Source organism: Ranitomeya variabilis, chromosome 1, assembly GCF_051348905.1.
Source record: "Ranitomeya variabilis isolate aRanVar5 chromosome 1, aRanVar5.hap1, whole genome shotgun sequence".
Lineage (NCBI taxonomy): Eukaryota > Metazoa > Chordata > Amphibia > Anura > Dendrobatidae > Ranitomeya > Ranitomeya variabilis.
The window spans coordinates 649228573-649241921 of record NC_135232.1 but is presented as its reverse complement, the minus strand read 5'-3'; the positions used below and the strand labels follow the sequence as shown (position 1 = coordinate 649241921).

The window sequence follows — 13349 nt, the reverse complement described above, 5'->3', positions numbered from 1 at the left end:
ATCCCATGACCCAGGTCAACATACTCACAAACTGTAATTCCGTGTCCCACCAAGTGGGAGTGGTCGAGGACTTGTTGCATGCTATTGTTATCGATCAAAATTTATCTTTGTTCTGGGACTTATAGGCTAAAGCTGTAGTACCCAGTAGCCCAATATGTTGACAAGAATTTGGCTATGGTAACAAAGACATATGCATACGGTGAATTTCCATTCACTGTACTGGCTAGAAAGGAGAATGAGGAAGCATGCCCTGAAGCCAATATTTCTGACCTGGAGGAATCCCAGGATAACTTTGGGATTGCCCCGTTCAGAGAATTAACAGTAAAAGGTACCAAGGAAAATGTAAATGGGGTTCCCTAGGAGACGGGAGCCAATAGTTGGTTTCTGCCAGTGGCCTTGCATAAATAATTTGTTATGTCGTGGGGACAAAGTAAAGGGACAGGTAAAAGAGAGCCTTCTCAAGGCCTAAGACTAGTGATGAGCGAATATACTTGTTGGTTGGGTTTTCCCGAGCACGCTCGGGTGATCAAGTATTTGTTAGTGTTCGGAGATTTAGTTTTAGTCACGGCAGCTGCATGATTTGCGACTGTTAGGCTGCCGTCACACTAGCAGTATTTGGTCAGCATTTTACATCAGTATTTGTAAGCCAAAACCAGGAGCGGGTGATAAATACAGAAGTGGTGCATATGTTTCTATTATACTTTTCCTCTAATTGTTCCACTCCTGGTTTTGGCTTACAAATACTGATGTAAAATACTGACCAAATACTGCTAGTGTGACGGCAGCCTTAGACAGCTTGATTACATGTGGGGATTCCCTAGCAACCAGGCAACCCCCACATGTACTCAACCTGGCTAGAAGCTGTAAATCATGCAGCTGAAACAACAAAAACTAAATCTCCGAACACTAACAATTACTCGGACATCACCCGAGCCTGCGCGGGAAAACCCGATCAACGAATATGTTCGCTCATCATTACCTAAGACGCTTGAGAAAGGACATTGTGTTCGAAACGCGCAGCCATTTAACATGTCACAATATGTCTGTCATCATCTTCCTTTTTAATTTTGATAAATAAAATTGAATTTTATAAGAAGCAGGAAAAACACCTATTTTTTGATCACCGCACATGAGACTACATGGGTTCCGCGCTTCTACACGCCGCATTCTGCTGCAGGTAAGCTGGTAATTTTTAATTTTTTTGTAAGGTGAAAAATCCAGCGGGTATAAATCATTCAGCTAGAGTGAAACAAAAATCATTCAGCTAGAGTGAAACAATTTAAGTCTGGGGATCAGGTACTTGTGTTAGTGTCTACAGGGGAGAACAGGTTCCTTAACCAGTGGCAGGGGCCATATAAAGTTGGAGAGGTAAACTATAAAGTACACCGACCAGAGAAACGGAAGCCATTTCCCCTATATATTATGATAACCTTTGTGAAGAAGGACCCCCTAGAAACCCCTTGCTTGTTAGCCCAGTTAGAAGCCAACATTCTGGATATCAATGTAGCAGGAAATGTGTCACCTTCCAAAAGACAATACGAACGGACATTGGTACCCCAAAATAGGGGCAGGGTCTTGGAGTTACCAGGTCACATTAGTGTCAAACATGAGCTTCCCATTCGGGTCAATTTAAAGCCTTGTAGAATTCATGAGGCCCACCGGGAGTAGTGTCAGAAGAGGCATTACAAAACTGGCCACGCCCCCTCGTAAAATCAGTTTTGGTAAAGTGGCCCCCTGTAGGCACTAGGGGTGGGTTGGCAGATGGTGCTCTGCCCTCAGCTTTGGGCAGACGGGGAGGGTGTATAGCAATGCCAGGTAGGCTATGGTTAAATCCTAGCTCGGCATGCTTTAATTAGCACACCTGGCTGGCTTTGCATATAAACAGGGTATGTGTTCATTTAAGTCATGCTAGTCTAGGTATTCATTTAAGGGACTGGGATTATAGCACAGAGCCAAGAGCTGTAAATTTATGGCACTTGGTCATTATCAGGTTAATTTATTTGCAGATAATCACCGTTAGTTGAAATCATTGCAAACAATCAAAACCCCAAAATTGCTGTTTTTGTTCTCTGCCCCTCCCACAAAAAATGCATAAACTGATTATCAATAAGCCAAATGTACCCCAAAATAATAACATTAAAAACTATAGCTCGTCACACAAAAAACAAGCCCTTAAACAGCTCCAATGATGGAAAATTGATAAGGTTATGGGTCTCAGAAAATGGCAAAACATACCAATTTTTTCTTTGAAAATGTTTTCAATCTTTTTTTTTTTCACCATTTTTCCTCCCTTTGATTTTTTTCCCCCTGTTTTTCAGTATTTTTTTTGTAAACTGAATGGCATCTCTCTTCCAAAATCCAATATCTTTAGCAAAAATATACAAATGGTATGTAAATAGTTGAACATAATTGTATATAGCTCAATATTTATGTACATAGATGCTATCACATGTAGAGAGATGGACAAGAGAGACTGAGTAACTGTAAGCGAACACAGCCATCTGCTGGACCAAACTGAAACTGAAAGTAAAAAAAGAAAGACTTGTGTTAGCAGGAAACAAGAAGGAAGTGCATTTTCCAAGGGGGAAGAGTTTTTTAAAAAGAGGACACCAGGTCAGGTGACCCCTGTGTTGCAGTGACTAAAGATAAAAGGTCTGGCCAAGCTGCAAAGAAGGAGTTGGCGCCAGAACTTGCAACAGGGCAAGTAGTATGCCTGCGAGGTGGCCTTACAGCCACCATCGCCACAGAAGAGTCCAAGAGTAGTCAGATGCCGTAGAAGACCTGAGTTGTTAGGAAGATCCGTGCCCAGATTCAGTGGGAGGCCATTACCAGAGCCAAACCAGGTCCGAGGGATGCCGCAGCAGAGTTACTGGAAAGTGTTTGGAGGGCGAGACAGGCGGGACGTTATCAGCCAGTGAGCGAAATTCGGACGACTCCAGTAGAGGCCTGGGATCCAGACTACGTAGGTCAAGTACCGAAGACCAGAGCAACACCGGTCAAGACCTGGAACCCAGATGATGCCAGTCAAGATTCGAGGGCCAGCCCCCCACTTTACCAGATCAAGGAGATGCCCGTCGGCGGTCAAGCACCTGAGATAAACGACCACAGACTCTCACCTAGGCTGGTGATTGGAGGACACGAGTGAGCAGGGCCGTTACTTTCAGCACAGACTCATGGTTCTGAGTGTGGGCAGAAGGGAGGCTGCAGATGAGACGGAGCCTGGCTGATGCTAAAGCGGCCCAGAAATGTTATTAGACTTTGTCAGGGCCCAGAAACCTGTAAGGGTGTCCTAGAGACTGTTCCAGCTATCTACATTGTCCTTTTCCCGGTTAGACCAAGGTTGGACTGTAGACTCCGAACTGATGTTGAGGACAGATCTCTTGTAATGTACTAACTAATATATCTTTATGCATATAATTGCTACTATTGATACTGTGAATATTGTTCTTGTGCAATTTATCTGTGATAATTATCTTTCCTGCATATCCCTGTTAAGTGAAGAAAGTAGAAGTAGATTGTTGATCCCGCCTGTTGTCTCCGCTGTTGCCTTCAGGTCACTATTTCCAGTGGATGAGTTTATAGATATCTCTTTCAGTAGGTTTGTGGTAAACAACTATGCTAGGATGCTCCTAAGAACAGAAGCAATGACACAGGATAATTAGGTCTGCTCGGTTACAGCCTACGGGGAAGTTACAGACATACCCAAATTACCGGCTTCTCAGTTTCCCTTAAATGCCATAAAAGCTAAATTCCTCAAAATCATATCTGATCTGTCTGTCCATAAATATCACCACAAAGCCATGTTCAAAACCAGCAGCAGGATCCCCCACAATGCAGTGACGTGACTCAGACAGCCCTACCGGAGTCTGATAAGGCCTTATGTCAAAATGTTAATAATGGAAATTTCTGACTTGTACTAGTTACGCATAATTTATGTTGCAGAATTTTAGGGATTTTTACGGTATTTGGTTGGTATGTACTTGTGAACTCATGGCCCTGCTTGTACTTAATGACTGACCTGCCGGCTGCTGCTGGGGCTGCTGAGTTGATTGCTTGCACCATGTCTGTGGTGAGGGCATCCAGTAAGCTTGTGATAAATTCCAGCTTCTTCCCATCAGGACAACCTAGGGGTAAACAAAAAAAAATAAATAAAAGTTACTATGAACTTGAACTGACAAATCAGTGGCATTTTAGGGTGGATAAACTCTTTTACAGTTAACGGGAATCTGTCAGCAGGTTTTTGCTAAGCAATCTTGAGAACAGCATTATGCAGGAGCTGAGAGCAGCATTTTAGCGATGTGTCACTTAATAAACTGTATGTTGTTTCAATATAATCAGTGTTGTATCAGCAGGAGATCACCACAGGACTAGTAGTCTGGTGCCTCCTAGTCCTCCTGCTCTGTATAACCCTGCCCACACCACTGATTGGCTGCTTTCTGTGCACACTGAGCATTGGTATGGGCGAGGTTATGAACATCTCAGCATTCAAAGAACTGATAGATCTTCAGAAGATATGATAATGATTTTATCAAAACTGCAGCAAAGAGCCCAGTAAGTTATAAATCGCTGAAATCAGGGTCTCTGCCAATACTTCATACTGCTCTTAGATTAAATAGCAAAAACCTGGTGTCAGATTTAGGTTTTTTCTGTCTTTGAGGGATCTCCCTCTGTTGGGTTTTCCTAACAATTCCATTCGATACTGTCTTTGACTTGCTGAGGAAAAAAGGATTTTTTCATTAAAGGGGTTGTCTGGGATAAACTTTAATTTAAACAAAAGTTTGCTTTTCTATAAAATAATACTGTGTCATTAATTACCCTCTCCATGTTCTGTGCTTCTTGTCTGCCACTGCCCCAGTGTTTGTTGGCAGGCTATAGTGTTTGCAGTGCACATGGAAGCTCCAGCCAATCATTGGGCTCAGTGTGTACAATGACATTATCGTTGACCTCCGCTATTGGCTGAAGCAGACACATGCACTCTGTGGACAGCCTGCAGCAGTGGCCTCTTCATTAAAGACTGGGACAGTTGTGATGAGGCTATGATCGCTCCCAAACACACATCAGGATACAGAGATTCCTGCTCTTTATTTCTTTTTTAGCATACAGAGAGAAGCAGCAACAGCAGCATAGACAAACTATACAGCAGTCTAGGACTGTCTGGATGTGACTCAGGCTCTGGTGTGACGGAATAGACTTGTTAAAAAGCTCAGCAGTGCACTATCTTTCGGTGTCTTCTTCTGCCTGTTTCCTCTCCCTGATCATCTCTATCTTCCCTTTTCCATAGAGTATAACTGGCTGTGCAATCTGACACCACATTGTGCTGGCAGTCCGGAAACTGATTTGAGCGGTTTCTTCAGAGTGGATGACAAGTTCAGGAGGCAGGGGGAAAGGAAGAAGAGGCTGATAAGTGGGGAAAATAAGTACATTTTTCTGATAAGATATAATACAAAGTTTCTTATGGTTGCTTATACTATTGATTTATAAAAACTTTATTTAACTACAGTTCCATTTTAAGGTGATACCTTATATATTGTTGCATTTTTGCAAAAGTGACAATAGGATCAGAGGTGTACCTTTTAGCTCCTGCGTCTCAATACAAAATCTATTACTGAACCCCTAACTACCTTTTCTTGGGGTATGTTCACTCACAGCTTTTTTTATGCCTTTTTTTTGTATGCAAAATGCAAACTATAAAACAGCAATGGAAAAGATGTGGGATTTGGTATGGTTTTTGATGAGCTTGTGAGGTTTATTTTTCCTCTGGCACTCCATTTTGATCTCAATGGGGAAAAACTTTAATAAAAATGCTGCTTTTTTCGGTTGCACTTTTTCTGTAGGTGTCCACAACAAAATACAGTAAAAATTGGTAATTAAGGCCGTCCTATGGATGGTGCCCAAGTATCATCCTATCCCAGTGTCGGACTGGGTTGCCAAGGGCCCACCAGTAACATTGACTTTGGGGGCCCACTTTTCACCTGCATACAAATATTACACGACCCTCATTCACAAATTTACCTAAATCTCTATATAATATCAAACTGAGTAGTTTGGTTAGTGAATGATGAGATGCTTTTTTCTGTACAGAGTGAATCAAGTGAATTATGCCAAGTACTGCCCATACAGTGGGTTTGGGAGCCCAGATCTGCACAGGGGCCCACCGGGGGGATTCCCCTGTTACTCTATGGGCCAGTCCGAGCCTGTCCTATCCCATGTAAATCTTGTTGAAAACTTGGCACTCAGGTAAATGTTGTAAGCAGATCATTTTATTGTGTGCAGGCAATCCAAAAATAAAGAAGTTTCAGTCCTACAATGACCTTCATCAGTCAGACAGATTGCATTGTGCACAGGGCTACTGGCAGAAACGAACGCTCAGGATCAGCAGTACGTACTGCAGCAGTGTGTGCTGCTGATCCTGAGTGTTCGTTTCCGCTTGTAACCCTGTGCACACTGCAATTTGCTTGACTGATGAAGTTCAGTGTGAATGCACACAATAAAATGATCTGCTTACAACAATTACCTGAGTGCCAAGTTTTCTACAATATTTGCGCAGCAAAATACACTGACGAGCAAAAAGGGTAACAGTGTTTTGAACGTTTGACTTTCAGGTTCCATATATCACCATCCACTACGGCTTCAAATGAGACTCATTATTTTATAGACAATCATCTTGGTAATCTCATACATAAATTTGACTTTCAACTTTTTAGCACATGATTAGTTATGCAAATTCTTGTCCACGTCACTGCATTGTTACCGTTTTGCTCTTAATAAAAATTAAGATTTAGATTTTTATTTTGCAAATTCACCTTTGGCTTTCAACACTGCCTGAATCCTTCTGTTCCTGCTCTTGATCAGATTCAAGCACATCTCAACCGAAATCTGATCCCAGGTCTCTTCTACACGTTCTCAAAGTTGGTGCATACTTGGGTATGCATACAGTTTTTTCTTCAACTCTACCCACAAGTGTTCGATTGGGTTGAGGTCTGGGGACTGTGGGGGCCAATCCAGCACCTGTACTTCATGGTCATTGAACCATTTCTTCGCCAATCTCGAAGTAGGCTTTGAGTTTGTCCTGCTGGAACACTGTCGTCCTTTTATACCTATAGTACTTGAGTGTGCAAAGTAACTTGTCTTGTAGGATACTCACAAATGTCTCAGCATTGAGACCACATCAATCCTGGCCAATTATCCAACACCTTTGGCTGTGAAACAACCCCATATTATCAGGCTTCCTCCACCGAACTTGACAGTACCATCAATTTCTCAAATCAGTTAGCCCCTTTTTCCCGTTTCTTCCATTTGCATCCATCAGAATCTAGCCTATTGACTTTATCTCTTCACTCGAAATCACCTGTTTCCAATCTTCTACTGTCAGCTTTTTGTACAAACTCGAGCTAACGCTGCTTATGACGATATCGAAGTCGAGGATTCACCTTTTTTTGGGCCACCAGTCCAAATTTGTGTAATGTGTCACACGGTGCTTGCATGAACATCTCTGATCTCACTATGAAGTATACGAGCCACCTCCACTGCTGTGTTTGTTGCACCAGAACTGATAGGCCTTGTAATGAGCCGAATTGTTGACTCCGAGTTGCCTGGACTTCCAACTTTTGGCTTTTGAATGGATAGACAGACTTCATTTTGTATTTTTCCAACTGTCATGGCACTCACATGATGCAGTTTGGCAATTTTCTTGGCAGAGAGACTGCTATCAATGAGATGGATGATACAGTTTATCTTTATTTGGGAAACCTTCATGGCTGCTCCTCAATTCGAACCAGTGACCTTTCGCTTGGGAATCAATCTAATAACACACTGAGCTATTAGGAAATGTGAGAACAGGTTGTAATTTGTAATATACAGGAAGAAAAATATTTTTCCACCACCCAGAGCAAAACAGTAATAATGCAGTGACATGAGAAGAATCTGCATAAATAATCATATGCAAAATAGTTGCAAGTCAAATTTATGTATGAGATAGCCAAGATGATTGTCCATAAAATTATGGTAGTCTCATCTTCGAAGCTGTAGTGGATCACCATATCACCAGATATGGAGCCTGAAAGTCAAAAGTTCCAAACATCGTTACTATTTTTGCTCATTAGTGTATGCAATAGCAATCTGCTCTGATTGTCGTGTTTTTGCTGCAGATTTTGTAAATGAGTGCTTACAGGCCCATATCCTTAAAAGCCTGTAGAAAAAAACTGCACCAAAAAGAACACAGTGGACATGAGTTTTCATGAAATCTCTCTACTCTGCATGAACTGTTCAACATTCTTAAACATGCAGCATTTACTCTTCATGATTACATGGCCTAAAGCAACTAACATGCTGCATTTAAAAAAAAACAAAAACAAAAAAAAACACAGTACAGGTAAAAAAAAAGCAATAAAAAAAGTGAATGAGTTTGAAAAAAATCTCAATAATTATATGTTTTCTATACACATGGAAAACAAAATCAAGAATGCAATGTGTGAACAAATTCTTATGTGGCAGAGGTACAGTCTCCTCCCTTCAGACCTGAGTGCAAACTGCTACTCTGCTCCCCCTAAAGTTTTCCCCCTTGAAAAAGTTCAGCCATATTGGTTTCTTCCTTTTGAATTGAATATTTTCATCAATAATAATTGATAAAACTTTATTACAAAACTTTGACTGCTCCGGTAAGTTCTGATTTACTATGATATATATTAAATTTTGTATTTTTCAAGAACAAAAATTAGGTTGAAGACATATTTACAATTGTCCAAAGAGATCTTTTTCACACAAACTAAAGATCTTCCGTAGTGGTCTTGTGATCCAGTCTCCTAGAAAAAAAAGGGCTGGATCCCTGCTGCTGGCACAATTGGTAACAAGCAGAAAGCAGGCAGATGTGTTGTCTAAATTGGATGTCAGTAAGGTTCCTGGCGGCATCTATTGCCACTTTCCATGGTTGCGTTGTCCATGTGAATTGTTCTATATTTTGATTTCAGATCTATTGATTTTTGAGGCATTTAAACCTCTCATTTGGCTTTCATTAGGTCTCTGTAGCTGTACCGAGTGGACAAACTAATTGTACAATGATTTATTTGCCCCCCCATTCTCCTCGCAATGTCAACAGTCTCGTAATCCATGTAAGAAGGTCAGATTCTCCAACAATGAGTAGAGATTGAGAACAGAGCAAAAGGAAACACAGATGCTTTTCATTTCGGCTGTCTGTGTAACTTATGGATCCGGGATTGCTTTTGCTAGAAGAATTTCTTAGGTTGCGCTACTCTACATTGGGGAGAACAACTTTTTTAACCCCCTAAATCCTGGAGATGTACAGAGATTGAAAGTCAAGTATTGTTGAAGCTCATCATATTGTGTCCTTTATCAAAAAAAGTTGGGGTTCTGAAATTACTAACATTATTGAGCCTCTGTAAATACAATTTGTGACAAGCATAAGTGACAATTCACTTTTTGCAAAAATAGTTTTTGCCTTGCTTAAAGTTACGTGTCTGAATTTTTTCTTTTTTACGTGCGTTAGGATACTGATTTAAAAAAAAAAAGATGCAGAAGTCGATCAATAAAAATACGTAGGATCACTATAATATAACCTTGATCAGGTAGCTAGCTGTTTGAGCAAAGACTTGAAACGGGCTTCCAATCTTGGCAAGCAAATACATTTCGTCAGGTATGCAATCAGTTGCTGATTGAGGTCTTATTGGCTCCCCAACAGTAATGAAAACAGGACCTCACCGAAAAGCCCATAATGTTGCATCGCTATGACACCCATCAAATCACCTGTAATCTGTCTGGGAAGCAAAGTTGGTCATACCTGACAAAAAGCTCTCCCAAATCTTCCATACATCAGAGGAGGAAGCCGCTGCCAGATACCTGGCTGATCCTTCTCTCCACTTGACATTATTTGTTGGGGGAAAGTTGGGAGGCCCCTATACCGACGATTTATCGGTACTGACGAAATTGATGGTCTTGTACTTTTTTCATCCTATGTGTTTCTGGGCTTTAGATTAGAATTTTCGTGCTGCGCTACCAACATTTCCATCTTCTTATTCTTCTGGTTGTGAAACTAAACAAAACTGAACATACAAAATGGACTGTGCTTTTTCAATTTTATAGCAGTGAGATAAGGTTGCCGTGACAGAGAGGAGCCAGACGATCGCGCAGTCTGATTTTTCCTACTCCTGCACTGACTTGAAGAACTTCACTTTCATATTAAATGGTGCAGGTTTTTTCTAGCAGTGCAAGAGTTAATCTACTCAGTTGAGAGCTCCTGGAAGCTTACCTGCCTTAGGCTTTCAGCTGTTTAGTGTTGGCCACTCCGCTCTCCTATGTAAACTGGACTCTGCCAACTAAGCATTGCCAGAGTTAGCGTCATTGCTGCATGGTTCAGGAGACGGTGGAGTGCTGTTTGAGAAGGCGCTTGGTGGATTTATCCAATACTGTTGCTAGGTTTTAGTTGTATGCAAATCCTCTCCTTCTCCTACTCCGTTTTTTCCCATCTTTCACTCCCCAGTGTTTTCATCTGTTTGTGGATGCATTTTTGCATGATTGATATTTTCCTTTATCCCTGTTCGTATTACCTTGTTAGCCTAGTTGGTGTATAGCCATGCACTGTTACTCCCCTCTTCCTTGTGTGGGGAAAGTGAACTGACTGACTGCGGATTCGGACCTCCGCAAGGCACGTGACCCAGTCATCTTCTTCATCATTAGAAGTAACCAAGGGAACAGGGATAGCTAGCGTGCCCCTAGCGTTAGGGACAGGGACAGGGAAGGAGCCACTGGCTTCGGGATTCACGCCAACAATTGTGACAGATAATGTCTCATTTTCTTTCTCCTTTTATCCCCTTTAAACAGAAGATCATATTAATTCGGCCTTTCAGCAGCATGTTGTCATTAAATGTCGGTAATAGTGGAATGAAAATGTCAACTTATAAATCCACCATTTGTATCCTTGAACTTTTGCTATGTGTCACAGCTGGGCCGATGTATTTAGTTATGTACCCTGTGTAATGCTATGTATTGTATAACTGTATATTGAGTTATGGATGCATCTCCTTAATCTTATGGAACATCTCCTGGAAACTGGTGTGCAAGACAAGTATGTATTTTACAGTGCATGCATATTGTGTTATTATACACATTTGTTGTATTGGCATAGGATGCCACATGGGGTTGAGTTTAGGTCAATGCTCTAAAGCGACCCCAGTTGACATATTGGATAAAACTGAGGTTTAAATACATCTCTGGTCAGATGCCATAAAGAGAGGGTTAAGTATAGGGGAAATGTAAGGCCAGTGGCGTAGGAAGGGGGGTGCGGGCCGCCCCGGGCGGCACAATGCGGGGGGCGGCACAATGCGGCGGTGAGTCAGTGGCGTATCTAGGGGGGAGCAGCCGGCAGGGGGGCGCAGTCGGGCCGCCTAAAGCGGCGGTCCGCAGTATCTCCCCCGGCGGCTGCATTCTGTCACCCCCCGCACTGGGAGTCAGCTGTTCTCTGTGCCGACTGTCAAGCTGACAGCCGGCACAGAGAAGCTGCGGCGCGCCGGCTCCCAATGTTCAATTGTACTCGTATCTGAGATGCGAGTACAATTGAAGCGCTGACTGCCGGGTCAGAGCGACGCCAGCAGCGTGATCAGGTCATGTGATCACGCTGCTGACGTCACTCACCTGCGCGGCAGAGCAGGAGATGCAGAGCGGTGGTAAGTGCTCCAGTGGAGCTGAAGACACCGAAAGTGCAGGGGGGGGATTTACTGTGAGTGGGGATGGGGGGCATATATTGTGGGGGGGATTTAATGTGAGGGGATGGGGGGCATATATTGTGGGGGGGATTTAATGTGAGGGGATGGGGGGCATATATTGTGGGGGGGGATTTAATGTGAGGGGATGGGGGGCATATATTGTGGGGGGGATTTACTGTGAGTGGGGATTGGGGGCATATATTGTGGGGGGGATTTACTGTGAGTGGGGATGGGGGGCATATATTGTGGGGGGGATTTAATGTGAGGGGATGGGGGGCATATATTGTGGGGGGGATTTAATGTGAGGGGATGGGGGGCATATATTGTGGGGGGGGATTTAATGTGAGGGGATGGGGGGCATATATTGTGGGGGGGATTTAATGTGAGGGGATGGGGGGCATATATTGTGGGGGGGATTTAATGTGCGGGGATGGGGGGGATATATTGTGGGGGGGATTTAATGTGTGGGGATGGGGGGGATATATTGTGGGGGGGATTTAATGTGCGGGGATGGGGGGCATATATTGTGGGGGGGATTTACTGTGAGTGGGGATGGGGGCATATATTGTGGGGGGGATTTAATGTGAGTGGGGATGGGGGGCATATATTGTGGGGGGGATTTACTGTGAGTGGGGGGGATTTAATGTGAGTGGGGATAGTGGGATATATTATTGGATTGGGGATATTTAATATGAGTGGAGATGAGGGGATTTATTGTGGGGGGAGATTTAATGTGAGTGGAGATGGGGGATTTAATGTGTGGGGGAGATCTGAGGACACAAAATGAAGAGCAAAGGGGGAGATGGGGGGGCATATATGAGGAAACAGTATGGGGCATGGGTGCAGACAGCTTGGGGTCAAACGGGGGGATGTATGCGGATACAGTATGAGTAGCGATGTGAAAAACGTATGTGGACAGAGTACGGGGAGTGAGGGTGTTGGGATGTGTGCATGCGTAGCATGGGGGACAGTGTAAGGGCACAGCCAGGAGGGGATAGTATACAAAGGAGGGGGAGTGTGATGAGAGAGTACAGTATAAATACTGGGCCCTATAGGGGGGACACAGTGTGAGAGGTCAGTGTGAAGAGGGGTCCGGTATAGAAAGGAGAGGTCAGTGTGAAGAGCAAGTACCATAAGACGGACAGTGTGGGGGTCATATTTTATGCAGACAATATAGTGAGGGGCAATTTTTTATTCAGGAGCATTATAATGACACTTGTATCTTTAAGGGCGTCATGTGGAGATTTTCTGCAAAAGAACGGAGAAGATGGAAGTCTGCAGAGACGGCTGTGGATCAGAAAACTCATCATGGGGTCTGGACAATATGAAGAAATGAAGGAGAACAACTCCAGAGGCGACGTCATCTATAAGGTACCTGGATGTAAATGTTATTTGTGATACTAACTAACTCTCATGTTTTTATTTATGTTAGGAGCATTAAAGGGGATGTCCAGGTTTGTAATGAGTCTGCAGTCATTCTTTGTGACTGCAGACTTCTGACTTCTCACAGTGTGCCCTGCACACTGTCAGGATTCTCTCGTGCTGGCGATTTACATACATGCGGTCACATGCTGACTAGACATGTGTGGCCTCACTCTATGATAATGAACTGAGCGAGGCTGGGCACGTCTAGTC

The 13349-nt window shown here is 43.1% G+C and overlaps 1 protein-coding gene across 4 annotated transcripts in view; it reads right to left on the bottom strand.

Annotated features, from left to right (window-relative positions):
* Positions 1-13349, bottom strand: part of SMOC1 (SPARC related modular calcium binding 1) — a 429565-nt gene that overhangs the window by 79688 nt on the left and 336528 nt on the right. For all 4 annotated transcript variants that reach the window (XM_077262377.1, XM_077262370.1, XM_077262364.1 and 1 more), the window contains exon 10: positions 4019-4124. In XM_077262377.1, the coding sequence (XP_077118492.1) occupies positions 4019-4124 (106 nt within the window). The remainder of the gene's footprint in view (positions 1-4018; positions 4125-13349) is intronic.